This window comes from Schistocerca americana, chromosome 9 (genome assembly GCF_021461395.2).
Source record: "Schistocerca americana isolate TAMUIC-IGC-003095 chromosome 9, iqSchAmer2.1, whole genome shotgun sequence".
NCBI classification, from domain to species: domain Eukaryota; kingdom Metazoa; phylum Arthropoda; class Insecta; order Orthoptera; family Acrididae; genus Schistocerca; species Schistocerca americana.
In genome coordinates, this window is record NC_060127.1 from 208,880,759 (window position 1) to 208,902,438 (window position 21,680).

Genomic DNA, 21,680 nt, shown 5'->3' on the forward strand with positions numbered 1-21,680 from the left:
ATTAAGGAACAACATTTGATTCATGGGGTGCACCTGATCACCCAAAATGTTCACGTAATCGTTGGCTCTAACAGGGCCTTTGAAAGTAATGATGGGACCAGCAGAACACCATGACTGGGCTGCCCACACCATCACACTTCGACGTCCGTGCTTAACTGTTGGAATCAAGAAATCGGGATTGCAGGCTTCTTTTGGCGTTCTCCAGAGGTGAAACAGGACCGATATTGGAAGTAAAGAAAGTGTTGACTCGTCGGACCATGTGGAGTGTTTGCACTGATCAGCCGTCCAGGATTTATGCTCCTGACAGCATGTTTCACGGTTCACTGCGTTGGTTTTCGTCCCTAATGGTTTAGGTATAGCAGTTCGTCCACGAATATTCGCTTTATGGATTTCTCGGCGGACAGTCTCAATAGATACGGGTGTCTAAGATGGCTGTTGAGCTCTGCAGTCAATTTAGCTGCTGTAGTTTTATGCTGTTCTGACACAATTCGTGTTAGCGTACGACGATCTCTCTCATTTAGTTTTGATTTGCGTCCAGTATTACGTTTACACGATGATGTCTTTCCATGCTGCGTGTAGGCTGTCATGACCGTTGAAACAGGTGCCCTTGAAACAATCAGTAGGTTGGCTGTCTCGTTTACTGAGGCTCCAGCTAATCGGGCGCCCACAATCTGCCCTCTTTGGAACTCTGTTAGGTCTTTCACTGCACGCCGACCTCGGCCTCTGAATGCAAATACGAAGTGTACGCAACTCGTAACCAACCTGCACTCGTGCCTGGTCCGTACTGACCAAGCACAGTCCAGCGCGACACTTGCCTTATCTGCGTTGTTGACCGTCAAACACAACCATCCCATTACCACCACTGTACACATTATTTTGCCTATCCCCTCCATGTGTACATACACTACTGGCCAATAAAATTGCTACACCACGAAGATGACGTGCTACAGACGCGAAATTTAACCGACAGGAAGAAGATGCTGTGCTATGCAAATGATTAGCTTTTCAGAGCATTCACACACGATTGGCGCCGGTGGCTGACATGAAGAAAGTTTCCAACCCATTTCTCACACACAAACAGCAGTTGACTGGCGTTGCCTGGTGAAACATTGTTGTGATGCCTCGTGTAAGGAGGAGAAATGCGTATCATTACGTTTCCGACTTTGATAAAGGTCAGATTGTAGCCTATCACGATTGCGGTTTATCGTACCGCGACATTGCTGCTCGTGTTAGTCGAGACCCAATCACTGTTAGCAGAATATGGAATCGGTGCATTCAGGAGGGTAATACGGAACGCCGTGCTGGATCCCAACGGCCTCGTATCACTAGCAGTCGAGATGACAGGCATCTTATCCGCATGACTGTAACGGATCGTGCAGCCACGTCTCGATCCCTGAGTCAACAGACGGGGACGTTTGCAAGACAACAGCCATATGCATGAACAGTTCGACGACGTTTGCAGCAGCATGGACTATCAGCTCGGAGACCACGGCTGCGGTTACCCTTGACGCTGCATCACAGACAGGAGTGCCTGCGATGGTGTACTCAACGACGAACCTGGGTGCACGAATGGCAAAACGTCATTTTTTCGGCTGAATCCAGGTTCTGTTTACAGCATCATGATGGTCGCATCCGTGTTTGGCGACATCGCGGTGAACACACACTGGAAGCGTGTATTCGTCATCGCCATACTGGCGTATCACCCGGCGTCATGGTATGAGGTGCCATTGGTTACACGCCTCGGTCACCTTTTGTTCGCAATGACGCACTTTGAACAGTGGACGTTACATTTCAGATGTGTTACGACCCGTGTCTCTACCCTTCATTCGATCCCTGCGAAACCCTACATTTCAGCAGGATAATGCACGACCGCATGTTGCAGGTCCTGTACGGGCCTTTCTGGATACAGAAAATGTTAGACTGCTGCCCTGACCAGTACATTCTCCGGATCTCTCACCAATTGAAGTCGTCTGGTCAATGGTGGCCGAGCAACTGGCTCGTCACAATACGCCAGCCACTACTCTTGATGAACTGTGGTATCGTGTTGAAGCTGCATGCGCAGCTGTACCTTTACACGCCATCCAAGCTCTGTTTGACTCAATGCCCAGGCGTATCAAGGCCGTTATTACGGCCAGAGGTGGTTGTTCTGGTTACTGATTTCTCAGGATCTATGCACCCGAAACTGCATGAAAATGTAATCACATGTCAGGTCTAGTATAATATATTTGTCCAATGAATTCCCGTTTATCATCTTCATTTCTTCTTCGCTTAGCAATTTTAATGGCCAGTAGTGTATTAAGGTATCACATATAAAAGTAATGCACTTCTACGCGTTACACTCTGAATACTTCTGTGTGCGTTTCCACTGGCTTGTGGCGTCTCTTACACAATAAAACTCTGAGCCCCTCAAAAATTATGCCATGAATCCATATTATGGATTTCGTCGACAGTCCTTGATACGTTAACCCAATGTAATAGTAATTAAATATCCTACTGGTTTCTGTACAGTCTGATTTTACACGTATCAACTAGAACGATTGTTGGTTACCATAGAATTTAATTTAGTCTACTGCACAGTTTTACACTACCATGCACTTCCACTTTTCTTCTCTCTTAACTAGCACATAGTACAATTGCTCGCCTTCTTTTAGGAGTCCACACGTCATTCGGTAAAAACGGAACGTTTACAGGATCACTTCGCTGTCCATTTGTCTGTCTGTCTGTCTGTCCGACTGTTAAGGACCCCTTTGTCTCAGGAACGGTTGTAGGTATGAAGTTGAAATTTGCGTCACTTACTAAGGTCTAAGTTCCCTCAGCGGTGTGGAAAATTTAAGCTTCTAAGTCAATGCAATAAAAATATTCGGCGATTTAAAACAAGTATTTCGGTACTCGCAAACTCACTAATCAAAATCTATATGGTATTTCCCGATGGCCCGGAATCATGAAATTCGACAAGGAGAAAGTTTGCACAGTACAAAAAAATAGTTAATTTGATCTTTTTTGCCGTTTTTTGGCCATTTGTCTGTCAGTCTGTTAAGAAGGAGTGGGTAAAAAAAAGATTGAAATTTATGTCACTACGAATGTCTAAGGTTCTGTTCGGTATAAGAAATTTATACCCCCCCCATGAACCATGGACCTTGCCGTTGGTGGGGAGGCTTGCGTGCCTCAACGATACAGATGGCCGTACCGTAGGTGCAACCACAACGGAGGGGGTATCTGTTGAGAGGCCAGACAAACGTGTGGTTCCTGAAGAGGGGCAGCAGCCTTTTCAGTAGTTGCAAGGGCAACAGTCTGGATGATTGACTGATCTGGCCTTGTAGCAATAACCAAAACGGCCTTGCTGTGCTGGTACTGCGAACGGCTGAAAGCAAGGGGAAACTACGGCCGTAATTTTTCCCGAGGGCATGCAGCTTTACTGTATGATTAAATGATGATGGCGTCCTCTTGGGTAAAATATTCCGGAGGTAAAATAGTCCGGAGGTAAAATAGTCCCCCATTCGGATCTCCGGGCGGGGACTACTCAAGAGGATGTCGTTATCAGGAGAAAGAAAACTGGCGTTCTACGGATCGGAGCGTGGAATGTCAGCTCCCTTAATCGGGCAGGTAGGTTAGAAAATTTGAAAAGGGAAATGGATAGGTTAAAGATATAGTGGGAATTAGTGAAGTTCGGTGGCAGGAGGAACAAGACTTCTGGTCAGGTGACTACAGGGTTATAAACACAAAGTCAAATAGGGGTAATGCAGGAGTAGGTTTAATAATGAATAGGAAAATAGGAACGCGGGTAAGCTACTACAAACAGCTTAGTGAACGCATTATTATGGCCAAGATAGATACGAAGTCCACACCTACTGCAGTAGTATAAGTTTATATGCCAACTAGCTCTGCAGATGACGAATAAATTGAAGAAATGTATGATGAAATAAAATAAATTATTCAGATAGTGAAGGGAGACGAAAATTTAATAGTCGTGGGTGACTGGAATTCGAGTGTAGGAAAAGGGAGAGAAGGAAGCGTAGTAGGTGAATATGGATTGGGGCTAAGAAATGAAAGAGGAAGCCGCCTGGTAGAATTTTGCACAGAGCACAACTTAATCATAGCTAACACTTGGTTTAAGAATCATGATAGAAGGTTGTATACATGGAAGAACCCTGGAGATACTAAAAGGTATCAGATAGATTATATAATGGTAAGACAGAGATTTAGGAACCAGGTTTTAAATTGTAAGACATTTCCAGGGGCAGATGCGGACTCTGACCACAATCTATTGGTTATGACCTGTAGATTAAAACTGAAGAAACTGCAAAAAGGTGGGAATTTAAGGAGATGGGACCTGGATAAACTGAAAGAACTAGAGGTTGTACAGAGTTTCAGGGAGAGCATAAGGGAACAATTGACAGGAATGGGGGAAAGAAATACAGTAGAAGAAGAATGGGTAGCTTTGAGGGATGAAGTAGTGAAGGCAGAAGAGGGTCAAGTAGGTAAAAAGACGAGGGCTAGTAGAAATCCTTGGGTAACAGAAGATATATTGAATTTAATTGATGAAAGGAGAATATATAAAAATGCAGTAAATGAAGCAGGCAAAAAGGAATACAAACGTCTCAAAAATGAGATCGACAGGAAGTGCAAAATGGCTAAGCAGGGATGGCTAGAGGACAAATGTAAGGATGTAGAGGCTTATCTCACTAGGGGTAAGATAGATACTGCCTACAGGAAAATTAAAGAGACCTTTGGAGATAAGAGAACCACTTGTATGAACATCAAGAGCTCAGATGGAATCCCCAGTTCTAAGAAGGGAAAGCAGAAAGGTGGAAGGAGTATATAGAGGGTCTATACAAGGGCGATGTACTTGAGGACAATATTATGGAAATGGAAGAGGATGTAGATGAAGATGAAATGGGAGATACGATACTGCGTGAAGAGTTTGACAGAGCACTGAAAGACCTGAGTCGAAACAAGGCCCCCGGAGTAGACAACATTCCATTGGAACTACTGACGGCCTTGGGAGAGCCAGTCCTGACAAAACTCTACCATCTGGTGAGCAAGATGTATGAAACAGCCGAAATACCCTCAGACTTCAAGAAGAATATAATAATTCCAATCCCAAAGAAAGCAGGTGTTGACAGATGTGAGAATTACCGAACAATCAGTTTAATAAGCCACAGCTGCAAAATACTAACACGAATTCTTTACAGACGAATGGAAAAACTAGTAGAAGCCGACCTCGGGGAAGATCAGTTTGGATTCCGTAGAAATACTGGAACACGTGAGGCAATACTGACCTTACGACTTATCTTAGAAGAAAGATTAAGGAAAGGCAAACCTACGTTTTTAGCATTTGTAGACTTAGAGAAAGCTTTTGACAATGTTGACTGGAATACTCTCTTTCAAATTCTAAAGGTGGCAGGGGTAAAATACAGGGAGCGAAAGGATATTTACAATTTGTACAGAAACCAGATGGCAGTTATAAGAGTTGAGGGACATTAAAGGGAAGCAGTGGTTGGGAAGGGAGTAAGACAGGGTTGTAGCCTCTCCCCGATGTTATTCAATCTGTATATTGAGCAAGCAGTAAAGGAAACAAAAGAAAAATTCAGAGTAGGTATTAAATTCCATGGAGAAGAAATAAAAACTTTGAGGTTCGCCGATGACATTGTACGAGTAATTCTGTCCGAGACAGCAAAGGACTTGGAAGAGCAGTTGAACGGAATGGATGGTGTCTTGAAGCAAAACGAGGATAATGGAATGTAGTCGAATTAAGTCGGGTGATTAGATTAGGTATTAGGTATTAGATTAGGAAATGAGACACTTAAAGTAGTTTAGGAGTTTTGCTATTTGGGGAGCAAACTAACTGATGATGGTCGAAGTAGAGAGGATATAAAATGTAGACTGGCAATGGCAAGGAAAGCGTTTCTGAAGAAGAGAAATTTGTTAACATCGAGTATAGATTTAAGTGTCACGAAGTCATTTCTGAAAGTATTTGTATGGAGTGTAGCCATGTATGGAAGTGAAACATGGACGGTAAATAGTTTGGACAAGAAGAGAATAGAAGCTTTCGAAATGTGGTGCTACAGAAGAATGCTGAATATTAGATGGGTAGATCACATAACTAATGAGGAGGTACTGAATAGGATTTGGGAGAAGAGAAGTTTGTGGCACAACTTGACCAGAAGAAGGGATCGGTTGGTAGGACATGTTCTGAGGCATCAAGGGATCACCTATTTAGTATTGGAGGGCAGCGTGGAGGGTAAAAATCGTAGGGGGAGACCAAGAGATGAATACACTAAGCAGATTCAGAAGGATGTAGGTTGCAGTAGGTACTGGGAGATGAAGAAGCTTGCACAGGATAGAGTAGCATGGAGAGCTGCATCAAACCAGTCTCAGGACTGAAGACCACAACAACAACAAGAAATTTATGCTTCTACGTCATACACTCAAAAGATGCAGCTGTCTGTAAGGACTCCTTTCCTTCTGTAAAGCGTACAGGTATCAAATTGAAATCTCTCTCAAATCCTCCAGTCCACAGACACTTCCCCAGAGTAGATAATTTAAGCTTCTAAGTGAAAGCAATCTCAAGTTACAGCCGTATATGCCACATGTTTTGATACTTGCATACTCAGTCATCAAAATCTGTGAATGAACCATCTACACATGTGTCAGGCTGTGGTTCAGTGACCCAGTGCATAAGTGTAAATGAAGAAGTATTGCGATCGAACCTCGATCGAGCCACGGATTTTTCAGTCTTAGTTTGAACCTGGCCTTCAGATGTCTGCAATGTGAGGAGTCCCCGGAAGCAATACGTAGTTCAGATCCCACAATAAACTGTAGGGCCCTTTTGCCTGATTGGATAATCGAGGTAAGTTAGGGACACGCCAGTCGCTGATGTGGCGTCCAATAGGAAAACTCGCTGTGGTCCATTGGGCCACACGAAATCATTATCCATACAGGATGAATCACCTAAAACTTCCACCGCAAATATTGCGGAAGTAGAAAGTGCCATTGATGTATGGTTTTCAGAGAAGTGATTGGTAGCTAGGGGCCCGTATTATTAGCCAATACACAGATTCCAATAATGGTTAGAAAGCGTATTTTTCGTGCACACATACACTTTATCAAATGGAACAATGCCCATTGAGAATAGGAGATTAAAGACAGGGCAAATTAGAATGTCAGTGGTATTTGCTGTAGAATTCTTGTGTCAGTCGTTCATGAGATATCATATTTGGGAAAGTTTACACAACGACCATTTAATCTTCATGGTTGCTAGGTACAATGTTGTTATGTTTGCTTGCAGTGTGCTTGTGTGTCCCTTGAGTGTGTTCCAACTTGCTTGTCAGTTGGTGTGTGGTGGTCTACCCAGTAGGTTGTGAGTGGACGATGGGATGCACCAACGCAGAAAAAGTCGACGTGTTTATGGCGTATGGAGAGTGTAGGTAGAATTTAGTTCATTCTTGTATGGTGTAAGCAGCAAGATATCCCAATAGACGTCAGACATCTCGGCAGTTATTTATGAACCTCTTCAGCCAGGCTGGCCACAGTGGCCGAGCAGATCTAGGCGCTTCAGTATGGAACCGCGCTACCGCTACGGTCGCAGGTTCGAATCCTGCCTCGGGCATGGATGTGTGTGATGTCCTTAGGTTAGTTAGGTTTAAGTAGTTCTAAGTTCTAGGGGACTGATGACCTCAGATGTTAAGTCCCATGCTGCTCAGAGCCATTTGGATCTTCAACGAGTCGTGTAACACTTGACACAACGTAACAGAAGGAAACAAGTAACGACAGAAGAGGGGAAAATTAATGTTCCTGCTGCTGTCGCAGTTGATCCGCACGTTAGCTCCCGCGCAACCGCACGAGGAAGTGGTATGAGTGAGGCAAGTGCAATACGCAATCGCCGTCGACATAGATTCGACCCCAGTCACGTCTCTCTTCATCGAAAGCTGTATGGAAACGACGATGAGAAACGTGTTAACTTCTGCTCGTGGGCGTTACGACAGGATACTCCGGATACATCGCCTGCAGCTGGTGGTCTAGCGGCTTGCGTCACTGCCACTAGATCACGGGGCCCAGGGTTCGATTTCCGACTGGGTCGTGGATCTTCTCCTCCCGGGGACTGGGTGTTTGTGTTGCCCTCATCATTTCATCATCATTGACGAAACTGGCGAAAGTGGACAGTGAAAACATTGGGACTCTGTACGGGTGCTGATAACTATGCAGTTTAGTGCCTCACAAACCAAATATCGTCACCATCATCATCCAGATGAATCATGTATCTTCTTTAGTGCTGAAACTGCATTTACCAACCATGGTCAGGTAAACCGCCGAAAACTGCACTATTGGTCTGTTGGCAATACCCTGCTGGCTTCAGCTCAATTGGATGTAAACACTTCGTGTTGGAAGTGAACCATCAGCTTATGGACCCGTTTTTCATAAATTGAACGCTGAACACGCAAGTATCGCAGCATCGTAACAAGCCATCTTCCACAGATGCTATAAGACTTTTCTGTAGGAAGAATCTTTGTTATGGCTGTCCAACCCATAGTGCACTAAGTGCTACAGAATGTCTTCACCAATTGTTTCCATCGTTGGATTGCATGCAGAGGACCTGTACATTGGCCGGCCCATTCCCCGGATTTGACGCCTGTAAACTTTTTTGTGTGGGGAAAGCTGAAAGACACTATCTACAAAGAGATGCCAACTACTCCCGATGATATGCACAGACCTATTATTGCAGCCTGCTTGGACATCTCTGGTGAAATGTTAGAATGTGCGCAGAAATCATTCCATAGTAGACTGGAAGCCTGTATTGCCGTTACCAGTAGTCATGATGGTCAGTTGTGCCGTTACTGATGAGAATCCACATAACTAAAGTATGTACTTGTGTTGTCTGTAGTGTGTGCTATCACAGGTATTGTACAGACGTTGGTGTGAAAACTTCTCACAATACTACTGAAGCCTGGTTTCACAGGACAAAGCGGATGAGGTTGTGGAAGGGGCCTGAGTCATACCACTTCCTCGTGCGATGGCGCGGGAGCTAACGTGCGCATCAACTGCTTTGTTCCTCAAACCAGTGCACAGTTTTCTCTTTAAAACAACAAAGATCAATTCACGGCTGAGGACCCAAGTAACTTCTGCAGTATAAGTTTAAATGATTCCTTTTAAAACAGCAGGATTTAGAGTAACGGCTGAAGACCTTACTTAAGTAAAATTGCAATATCTTCTCGGCTAAAGACCGAAATAATATTTCAGATCAGCTAAGGAAATTCTTTAAAAGTCAAGCATTTACAAATTTCGGCTAAAGCCATATTAAGGAAAATTCAAATTAATTCCTCGGCTGAAAGCCTAAAAAGAAAAACTTCCATAATAAAAGAGAGGATCTAAAGATAAGCTTTTACACAGTACAACAGAAAAACATCTTAATAAAACTTTAACTATGTTGCCGGCTGAAAGCCCAAAAATTAGTCACGAATAATTTAAGACCACCTTAAAATAAACATTTACAGAACACGGCTTAAGGCCGTTTCAAGAATTCAAGATAATTAAAGAGAAACGTTACAGACAAGGATTTACATATTGAAGTCACAGATTCTGAAACATCGCGGCTGAAGGGCAAAAAACAGAGGAACAAGAATTTTAAATAACACACAGCCGAAGGCCTAATACTAAAGTAGTTGTCATGAAGTTCGGCTGAAGGCCATATACTAAACATAAAACAGACAGTATTAATACGCGGCTGAAGGCCTGTCACAGTACCTGCGACCAAATAAAATGACAATGACAAACAACGAACAGAGGTGCTCAGAAGTGCTCCAAGGGCCGGCCTGGGGAGGAAACTCTAACCACAGTTTAGGTGAGACAGGCAGCCAAGCGCAACACTAAACAATCGTGTTGGAACAGGATCTAGGGACAGCTGAAGAACCAATCAACAACCTAGCTAATTGCCTCTGTCGCAACCGACCAACTGCCTACTCCAGTATGCAGACAGCATTCATGTGCTCAGTGGAAATCACAGAAGCTACACACGGTTCCACGTAAACACACTTGCACAAGAACTCGAACAACCGTAAAAGCAATCACTGTGGAACAACAAGGACGAAGAATTCGACACAGTTTCCACAAACGTTCGGCGACCAAATACACGTCGTCCGGTGTGAAGACCGAGCGAACGACCAACCCAGGTCGGTCCCAGTGTTGTTGCGTGTGTCGCGAACGGTCGGACGAGTCTCGGCTGTCCGGAGCCGACTGCAGCTCCAACCCGACTCAAACCCACGTCCGTTCGGAACTCGGGAGACACGGCGACCCGGGCTCCTACCCATCCGTGCAGAGGTAACTCTTGCCCACTGGCCACGACATCTCTGCGCATGGAAGGAAGCGACCCACATCCGGCAAGATGACCCAGTGGCGAGGCCCAGAAACGGTCAAAAGACCAAATACACGTCGGCCGATGAGACGACCAACCGAACGACCGACCAACGCTCGTCCCGCTCCAGTCTTGCGTGTGTCTCCAGCGGCCGGCGGGCACCGGCTGCCAGCGCCTGCCTCACTGCCGCTCTGTCGCCGACTTCACTGCTGCTGCGTCCCGACTGAACTCTCACAGACGACGACCCGGAAATACTAGCGGTCGCTCCAGAGATGCTTCGACAGTGCACTTGTCGATAAGCGCTGCTGCTGCCACTCACGGGCAAGCAAACCAGCAACCAAATGCCGTGAGTAAAAAGAATTAAAAGAAAACACGAGGCGATAGAACCGCGAAAACAAGATGACGAGCAATAAACGGCACGACCGCGAGCCGCGCACGGCTCGGATACGTTCCGTAAACGATCCGCACTAGAATTCTGCAACAAACACCACTCACATTCTATTTTCCATACTTTCAGTCACTTAATATATATATACTGTTTGCACAAGAATGCAGGGTGCGATCTTCCCTGAAATAAAAGTGACTTACCTCTTTCCCAACATGCTGTTTTGTATCTGGAGTGCTTATGTCCTCGAAAGCAAATAAAATGGTTCAAAAGGCTCTGAGCACTATGGGACTTAACTGCTGTGGTCTTCAGTCTCCTAGAACTTAGAACTACTTAAACCTAACTAACCTAAGGATATCACACACATCCATGCCCGAGGCAGGATTCGAACCTGCGACCGTAGAGGTCGCGCGGTTCCAGACTGTAGCGCCTTTAACCGCTCGGCCACCCCGGCCGGCAGTTATTTAATATCGATAGGCATTGTTCCATTTATAAAACTATATGTTTGCACAAAAAATACACTTTCTAAGTATTATTACAATCTGTTGATTGTCCAACAGTACGAGCCAGTGACTACCAATCCATACTGTTAGAACCGCACGTCTAAAGCACTTTCCATTTCCACATTATTTGCGGTGTAAGTTTAGGTGATTGACCCTGCATAGATAATTAAGTTTGTGCAGAACCCTCAGAGTGCCAGTCCTACTGGTACTTGACCGGTTTCTTTCTTCCCTGTTCGGAGCACAGCGTGTGCATCGTAAACAAGCCCGTGTTTTTGTCTCAAGTCCCTTAGGGGTGCTAGTCCCTGTGATGACTCCTAAACGTAGTACTTACTCAGGTAGCTGAGCGCTCTTGCCAATTACCATGCATAGTTGGTCCTGAAGCGGTCGTAGCAGATTCACACTGCACTGTACGTGTGAAAGGCAGCCTCTGCAATCCATTAGAATTTCGTCTAGGAATAGACGGTCTTTCAAAACGCCGATACAGACTTTGGGGACAGATCCGTTACACCAGGATAAGAAAAAAATGTTCGTGAAAACATACGTCCGGAAAACTTTCGTTTCGGGGTTATTAATGGAAGTTGACCACTTAGGTGATTGAAGCTCATCAACACTCATAATAAATGCTCGAAATGTTCCCTTTTGATCCTAAACACGCGTACTCTCGTCGAATCATGGACTGCCTCATCCTTTCAAAGAGTCCCTGATTGTTTTATAGGCTTCCCTGTCACGTCGATGAAGAGTTAGGCATCAAGATGGTCTTTCGCACAAACCAAATGTTTAAGGTGCGCCCAGAGCCAGGATCTGAAGGACTGAGGTCAGGGGAACATGCAGACCATGCGAACATGGTTCTCCTCTACGTGTCCATCTGTGATGGTAGATACCAGCCAGTCCATCTCCAACACTGAAAACGAAATGTGCTGGAGCTGCATCACGTGTAAACCACATGTTTCTTCTTATCTGCAGGCTAAGGTCATCTAGTAGGTCTTCGAGGGTGTTATGAATAACGTTCCTATAGACTGCTGTAGGACGTGCTGGAAGAACGTATCCAGACAATCCACTTACAATTCCAGCCCACGCATTAATCTTAAACCTTGAAGTAGACGAATGACGAATGTAAACAAGTTTCCCTGGCAACATAACGCCATCTAGGATACAATGAGACAAACGAGTGCATGCGTAAGTGAAAATGCTGAGTTGTACCTAGGAAACCATTGAATGCCAACCTTCAATAGTTACTCGAACTTTCTTTCTTTTTTTGGTATATGAAACTGTCCGCAAGGTTCGTAATATTTTTGAAACTGCCTGTATGTCCTTGTGGGGTTAGAATATTTGAAAACATTTTGAAGAGATGGGCCTAGTTTATTTTCAGTTTATGATTTTGATCTGCTTTTTAATCTCTCAAAAATGCGAAAAATCTCTCTTTATTTATTGTTTACTGGAGGAGCGTCCAAACACCTGTCTTTCCAGAGTTCACTGGCGGAGGTACTGTGTTCCAAGTGCAAGTGATAGGTCGAAACAAGTTTTCGCAAATAACATTTGTTATGTCAACACAGGTCACATGTAGTCACCCACGTTTTACAATGATTTCAACGTAACATTGTTAGGCAATTACAGAAATACACGTAATGTTGGTCAGACGACCAACGCCAGTGATAACTCATGCTGACGTCCTGCTGACGCCTCTCAAAAATCTGTTTATAGAAACGCCTCTCTCCACCAGTGAATGTGCTATGACGTCACAAAATGAAAAAAAACAAATATAAATATGTACTACATATTGTAAGTATGCAGTCTGATGGCTAGCACTATTTTGATTTATATTATTTAGTTTATTATTTTAGTTTTTATATAAGAGTTTGTTCTGTATGTATTACAGTAATCGTAATGTGTGTTAAGGTGGTAGCAACAATATTTGAGTCATTATTGCTTGCACAAATCGTTCTGCTGTCTTAGCAAAACAACATAAATGTAATTACGAAATGTATTCACAAACTGTGAATACGATTGTTCACTGGCTATACAGTTTACTGCTAATATATGAAAATTTGTGCTGGGCTGGGGCTCGAACCCGAAGTTCCTCATTAACGAGTGCGTTCGGCCTAACTACTTTGTTTTGTTTCCTGCCCGGAAGGTGGCGCGTGTGTCTGCTTGTGTGATCTGCAAAATAGGCCGAGTGAAGGTTCAAATGGTTCAAATGGCTCTGAGCACTATGGGACTTAACAGCTATGGTCATCAGTCCCCTAGAACTTAGAACTAATTAAACCTAACTAACCTAAGGACATCACACAACACCAAGTCATCACGAGGCAGAGAAAATCCCTGACCCCGCCGGAAATCGAGCCCGGGAACCCGGGCGTGGGAAGCGAGAACGCTACCGCACGACCACGAGCTGCGAACCCGAGTGAAGGAAGCGAGTAGCAGCAGGTGAGGTAAAGCACTTCGGTACTGCATGTAAATTTAAAGAAGTTTACTATAGGCAAAACCAATTAAATAAGTGGTTACATAACTTCGCGATGATGAGCACGTAGGTGCGAAGCCGTATTCCCGTCGTAAGTATGCAAAGTCTCAATAGCGAGCCAGCACACTCTGAAGCTGAAGCGATGTTTCCAGGCCGCCTGCTCTTGATGAAATGGCCAGAAAGCGGAGCGGCGCCGTTGAGCTGGCTGGAGGGCGCTGCGGCCGGCGTGGTTCGTCCGCTCTCGCAGTGCCAACCTAAGAGCGTACACCTTGGCTGTGGCATCGGAACTATCGATGCCACACCTTGGCTATCCGTGCACGACTCGACGGCCAGCCACAGACTTTCATATGTCCTGACGTCCACGTCCCACAGCGCTCGCATACAAGTCGTAGGATCACCGCTCACGGACAGACAATGCTTCTGCTCGTCACTCCGCCTTGCTTTGTCATGAAATACAGCAGTGCAGTGTCTGTATCTTACAGTGTCCACAAAGTTCGATGCAATGTTCCAGCGGACATGCATCCATGTTGCCATTTTCAGATTTGGAAGTAATCAGAAATCGCATGGAGACAAATGAAGCAAAAAAGGAGGGTGCTGAAGCACCAAAGTTCATTTTTGAGCCCATAAATTTTGTACGATCTTGCATTTGTGTGGCGGTGCACTGTCATGCAACGAGCTTCATGTTGCTCATGCAGCATATGTTCCCTTTATCGGCCAACAACAAAGTTGTTGACTGTGGATGGTTTCGTCAGAATGGAAATAATGAAGTCACTGTAAAAAAATCATTAATTTTGGCGCTTGTCTTGAATGGATTCCCACGTAGATTTCGTAGAAGTTGTTATGACTCATCTTGTTGATTCTAGGGTGATTCCACTTTGACTGCTAGAAGGTCCAGATTTGTATTTTAGCAATATTCGAAGACCTAACAAATACGTTTTTGAGGAAATTCTTAATGATCAAACAATCCCAGATCAGAACAGTGGTATGGTAGAAATAATTTTTGACTTGGTGTTCACGATACACATTTTTATTAAACTTCTTGTAAATTTACATATACTTCTTCTTAACTGTCACATCATCAAGAAAACAGTTTTGTATCAATCTTCATATTTTTAATTTCCACTTTAACCAAACACAAGACTTTACTGTTCTTTTACAAAGCGAAATAACAACTTCCGCAAAGTGAAACAAAGACTGCTCTGTGCGCATTCGCGCCAAAACGGTTACAAGTAAGTCAAAGATTATGACAGTCTCACAGAAATGAATACACACAAGAACATTTCACTGTAATATATCGATACATCGGAGTACCTATACATTAATAAAACCAAATGTGAATATTGTCACAAAAATATGTCTGTTACTTCGCAGAAAAGTAGTACGATATTAGTGGTATCGAGAACTGGTGTTGGAGTGCCGTAATGGTCACGTAAATAAAAAACCATTACAACTTGAACTGAAGCATACACGATTTAGAGCATCCAAGTAGCCATCTGAATTCCCCATCTGACATTATGGAGCGAATCCTTTGTGCATAATTTTCTGATTGTGAAGGGTTCCTCATGAAGCACAACAAGTCTATCTGTGCTCCAATGTCCAGTTTAGGGAATTAACACGCCTGTGTAAATGGAACCGAGCCACGTCTGAAAACAAAATTAGGTAATGATCGATTTCACCGTCATGCACTTGTTTTAAAAACCCATTCACAAAATGTAACCCTGCGCGCAGGATCACCAGGTCGAAGTTCTTGTGCTACTGACACTTTATAGGGCCTTTGTTCGGAGGTGCACGGTATTCGTGTTTTCTGCGACGAAAGACGTGTAAGAAGCTATTTAGGGGAATTTTCCAGGCGGTATGCAATGTCATCGAGACGAGCTTCTGTGAGCACTGTACGTCGTCGTTAACGCTTCTCGTCTTGTACACTTCCTGTTTCACCAAGGTTATTCACTTATTTGTGAACTGCATCACGCCTCGGATCTCGAACACCTGTTGAAACAATCTCCGAACGCCACGAGCGGACTCTGTACGCACATACGAATTGTATGTAAACACTCGTTGTGGAGCTGAATATTTCGCTCTTTCCGTTGTTGCGTTCGCAGACTTCACTGTTACACTCGTGACGCCTGTTTCACTGCTCGAATGACACTGGCCGACAAGGCGCGTATGCAAGGTTCGCGTATGTCAATACGGCCTCCAGGCTAAAATCCCCCTACCCCCCTTCCAAAAAGGGGGTGGGGGTTCAGTGCGGTCCCGCGGGACCCATTCGACCGGCAGGCGCGACTTCCATGGCCGGCCTGTAGCACCCCAGGCAGGCGGTCATCAGATAAATCGAACACTCTGTATTTACACAAAAACAGAAGCTTGCTTCGTCGCCGAATATCAGCTTGGAGGCGAAATGTTCATCCTCAAGTGCTTCCTCTACCGTGATACGAAATTGACGCCACCGGACATTATCTTCTGGTTTTAATTTTTCCACGAACTTTAGGCGCTAAGATTTTAAACGTAGCTGCCTTACTAAAAATCTTCCCCACACTTTCCTTCGGCAATCTCAATTCGCTGCTTGCCCGGACCGTTCATTGTTTGCCAGTGTGTACGAAACTTTTCCGTCGCCCTCTCCATGATTGCACCCGACACACTTGGTCGACGACTACTGCTCTGGTTACAGGGACAACCAGTGACCCTACACTGTCGACAACAATGAATAATTCCTTCCGAACGTACACTGCATTGATAAACATCTCGCATGTACCAATACACAAAGACTCTTTCCTTGCTTTGCCGACATTTAGTCAACGCCCTGCAGTTGTAACACCAACCAGTGTCGCACAATGCAAACTCAGTGAGTATACGATTCTGCTCATGTGTCAGTCTAACACAGTCCAGTCACATTACCGTGACCACCGCCTATATTCGACATCAATGTGCGGTAACCAGTCACAGGTCGCAGGTGGCAGCACAAGCAGTGCAGGGTATGTAAAGCGTGTCGGGGGCATGGAAAAACATTCATCTGATGTCCAAAAAGAGTGTGATCATTGGCTTTCAGACCGAGGGTGGAAGCACTTCCGGAACGGCTAACTTTGTAAACTGTTCGCGTGCCGTCGTGATTACAGTGTACTGTGCACGGCAAAACTGCCTTATCAAAAACAGGCAGCGGGGTAACTGTGATGCACCAGGGGCCGTTAATGATGAAGGACGGATGCCGAGATGTGTGCAGGCGAGCAGCTGACTGGGGGGCGACCACCAGTGCCTCCTCAACGACAGTTCAGATAACATCTACATATATACTCCACTAACCACCAAACGGTGTGTAACGGAGGGCACAATTCGCGCCAAAGTCATATTTCCCCCCGTCTGTTCCATTCGCAGATAGCGCGAGGGAAAAACGACTGTCTGAACGCCTCAGTATGAGCTCTAATTTCCCTTATCTTTGAAAGGTGATCATTGCACGATTTGAAAGTTGATGGTAACAATATATGCTCTACATCCTCGGTGAAGATCGGATTTCGGAATTTAGTGAGCAACCCCTTCCGTTTAGCGCGCCGTCTATCTGCAAGTGTGTCCCACTTCAGACTTTCTATGAGATCTGTAACGCTCTTGCGGTGGCTAAATGTAGCAGTCACGAATCTTGTCGCTCTTCTTTGGACCTTCTCAATCTCTTGAATCAGACCCAACTGGTAAGGGTCCCACACAGACGAAAAATACTCTAAGACTGGACGAACTAACGTATTGTAAGCTGTTTCCTTTGTTGAAGGATTGGATCGTTTCAGGATTCTAGAGTTTGCTTTACCTGTTACTTGTGTAATCTGATCGTTCTATTTGAGATCATTTCTAATAGTCACACCCAGATACTTGACGGATGTTACCGTTCCAAAGACTGGGCATTTATTTTGTACATTAATGGGGATTTTCGCCTTGTTATACGCAGTAGGATACACTTACTAATATTGAGAGGTAACTGTCAGTCGTTACACCACGCATTTATTTTGTGCAAATCCTCACTGATTTGTTCACAACTTTGGTGTGATACTACTTTCCTGTCTACGAAACTTTTCCGTCGCCCTCTCCGTGATTGCATCCGACACACTCAGTTGACCAGTACTATTGCTGTGTATGGGCCTCTGAGGCTGGCGTCTCGTTCGTGCATCCATGCTCACTGCCGTTCATCGGTGACGAAGGCTGGAATTTCCACGCCATTACTGCAACTGGACGTCCACTGGGTGACTGCAAGAAGTCTTTCCAGATGAATCACGTTTTATGCTCCATTGGACAGATGGCCGTTGGCGGATACAGCCCGGCAAAAATCGTACAAATTGTCCAGGCCGGAGGAGGGAGCATTGTGGTGTGGGATATGTTTTCGTGTCATTCCCTGGGTGATCTCGCCATTTTGGAAGGTAAAATGGATCAACTTCTTCTTCTTCTTCTTCTACGTCGCCAGGCTCAGTGGACCACATGCTGCTACACGTTTCCTCCTCCATTGTATTCTGTCCATTGCTGCTATCCGCCATCCGTCCACGTCTATTGATGCTTGGCTTAAATCTTCATGGAGGCCATCCCTCCAACGCTCTCTTTACTGTAGGTGTGAAATCAAGGAGCTTCCGAGGCCATCTGTGATCGTCCCTCTGGGCCACATGGCTGGCTGGCCCACTGCGTTCGTTTGGCTTTGGCAGTTCCTGCTGGTTAATTCCTCAAGCTCTTGGTTGTGTCTGATCCTCCATTCCCCTGTGTCTGCATCCGGAACCGGACCGAAGATCTTCCAAAGCACTTTTCTCTCCAAAACGAGGAGCTCATGGAAGTCCTTTTTCCGGATACTCTATGTCTCAAAGCCATATAGAACAACAGGCTGGATCATGGTTTTATACAGTCGAATCTTGAACTGTCTGGAGAGATATGTGGACCGACCACTGCATGCAGTTTGTTTTTCTTCATCATGATGGCATGCACCAGCATGACAATGCAACGTGTGTGGTTCGAAGAGCACTAGAATGGGTTTACTCTACTCCCCCAGCCACCAAACTCCTCGGATTTAAACCCAGTCGAGAATCTTTGGGCCCACCTCGATCGGACTATTCACGCCATGGATCCTCAACCGAGAAAGCTTGCGCTGCTGGCCAGGGTACGGGAGTCAGTATGGTTCCACATTCATGTCGGTGCCTTTCAGAACTTCACTGACACTGTCCCTGCACGTCCACGCTGGAAAAGATGCTTATTCAGGCTTTTGACAGGCGACCACATTAATGTGACTGGACCGAGTGTTTGTACCTGCAATACTTTGGAAAATACAGAGCTTTGAATACGAATATTCCATTTTAGTCCTGTGTGCACCATTTATCAGATGAGTACTGTCTCTTTCGCAGCACGGTCGTGCCGCAGCTGTTTGTGTAGAGACGAAACGTACTTCTTCTGCCAATGACCGGTTGGGTATTTTCGCAGGCAGGCACCTGAACGACATGGAGTTTCAAGTGTGGGACGTGAACGAGCCGAACAACGACGACAACGGGAGGCCAGAGAACTGCCTGGCTCTGGCGCGGCGCGGCTACTACCGGGACGTGCGCTGTGACCGCGAGCTGCCCTTCATCTGCGAGATAGTGCCCTGGTGACGTCGCCTGGCGGCCGCTCAAGTTGTGCAACTCAAATATGAATAAAGTTTTTTCAGTATACCATAACAAATGTCAGTATCTTCTTAGAAACGTTCTCATTTTTTTCCTTTATTGTATTTCGATTCCCCCCGAAGGGGGCGGGCTGGCAGCAGCTTATTACGCTGCTCTGCAGCCTACAGACTAATTAAAACGTAAGGAGAAGTTAAGAAACAATAAAATCAGGCGATAAAGCGGGGACTTAAATTGTAAAACGGCGGAAAATTGTGAAAAGTTAAAACATAAAGCAAAGGGTTGGCAAAGCGAATAAAATACACATGATACAGACAGGTAACATAGTAGACAGACAATTGAAAAACATGGCGACAGTCTGGTTTCTGTTCGCAAGAGATATAAAATCACACCCAGCGACAGTATGATGGTCCTTCGTAACACTTCAGAAAAGACACACAGCACTGAACACTCACTGTAAACACTGCACTAAAATTTTGGCTCAAAAGGACACACCATAGCCTAGGGCAGATGGGGGGGGGGGGGGTGTGGACCTGGACAGATGAGGGGGAAAACAAGGAAGGAGGAGAGGAAAATCGAAAGGGGGGGAACCAAAGGAGGGAGAGGACTCTTAAGGGGGGAGGGGCAGGGCAGACGCGAGAGGGAATGGGAAAAGGCAGAGGAGGGAAATGCAAAAGCACTCGGGGGAGGGAAGAGGGGCAGAGAGAGGGTAGGTGGGGAAAAAGGATGGAAGGGGGGGAGAGAGAGCCCAAGAAAAGGATCGAGGAAAGGATGGGGGGAGAGGATCAGAGTTGATAGGAGGGATGAATGGAGGGAGAGAGGGCATCATCCAGGAGCGGGAGTTGATGGAAGCCGCCTCCAGAAAGGAGATGAAGGGTGTAGAGATGGAGGGTAGGGGGGACACAACAGTGAAGATGTAGCAGGGGGCGGGTATGGGAAAGGAGAGGGGGATCAAGGCAGCGGGAGGTGTAGAGTATGCGGATATGTTCGAGGAATAGGAGCAGATGGGGGAAAGGAATGAGGTCATAGAGGATCCGCGTGGGGGACGGGAGGCGTATACGGAAGGCGAGGTGGAGTGCATGACGCTCAAGGATCTGGAGGGACAGAATTTGGGGGGGGGGGCAGATATCCAGGCGGGACTGGCATAACAGAGGATGGGACGGATTAAGTATTTGTAGGTGTGGAGGGTGGTAGAGGGGTGCAACCCCCATGTCCAGCCAGAGAGGAGTTTGAGGAGTCGGAGGCAGTTGTGGGCTTTGGATTGGATGGAGTGATCCAGGTGAGGTGGTTGTCAATGGTGAGGCCAAGGTACGTGAGGGTAGGGGAGAGGCAGACAGGATGGGCGCAGATGGTAAGGGAGAAATCCAGGAGCTGGAAGGAGCAAGTGGTACGACCTATGATGATTGCCTGGGTCTTGGAAGGATTGATTTTCAGGAGCCACTGGTTACACCATGGAGTAAAAAGGTCAAGGTGATTCTGGAGAAGGCGTTATTGGCACCATTGGAGGGTAGGAGCGAGGGCGAGGAATACGGTGTCATCGGTATATTGCAAGAGGTGTACTGGAGGGGGGGTTGGGGCATATCTGCCGTGTACAGGAGGTAGAGGAAACGTTCTCAGTGCATTGCCCCAATTTTGGTTAGTGTGGCAGACTCTTCATTGTATACTACAACTACGTGGATGTACCTACAGACAAACAAAAGTTTCCTCTGACTGTTCCGTCGCTTCTTGGTAGAATATTTTATACTAGGGGCGTTGAGTAAGTAAAGTAATACATTCTTTTCTCTGCTAATTTTGGTTGAAAATATGCGGAATTTGTTGGGCGACATCGTGGAATATTCCAACTTCAGTCCTATAGTTTCATGGAGTTCCGATAGGTGGCAGCACTATATGTAGCCTTCTAAATGACTTCCATAACCGGGATGTGTTCCGAGCAGAGAGTTATCATTGAGAATGTCTTAGCGGAAAATCAAAGCATCGCAGATATTCATGGGCGCTCGCAGAATGTCTACAGAGACCTGGTAGTAAACAAAAGCGCAGTGAATCATTGGGCGAGGGGTCGCAACAAATTTGCACAAACCTGTCCGACCTCCTGTGTGCTGGTTGGCCGTACACGGGTGTCACTCCTGCAGTTTTGAAACGTGTGGACACTCTCACTCGAGGTGATCGCCGGATTATAATCAGACACGTCACTGCTCAACTGGACATGTTGACACACTCGTCCACCAGATGGGGAACTCAAAGGTGGATGTCCATTCGGTTCGTCACCACATAACAGGAGAACATAAAGAGCAATGAAAGACTGTTAGTTTGGTCCAATGAATGATGCACTCCATGGGAAGCAGTAGATGGATGATGGGGAGTTTATTGATGCAGACGTTGG

At 45.6% G+C, this 21,680-nt stretch overlaps 1 protein-coding gene across 4 annotated transcripts in view; it reads left to right on the forward strand.

The window, feature by feature from the left end:
- LOC124551053 (mannose-binding protein C-like) overlaps positions 1 to 19,361 on the forward strand; it is a 110,187-nt gene extending 90,826 nt beyond the window's left edge. For all 4 annotated transcript variants that reach the window (XM_047125926.1, XM_047125925.1, XM_047125928.1 and 1 more), the window contains exon 6: positions 19,125 to 19,361. In XM_047125926.1, the coding sequence (XP_046981882.1) occupies positions 19,125 to 19,291 (167 nt within the window). In that variant the 3' untranslated portion in view covers positions 19,292 to 19,361. The remainder of the gene's footprint in view (positions 1 to 19,124) is intronic.
- Positions 19,362 to 21,680: the final 2,319 nt, after the last annotated feature.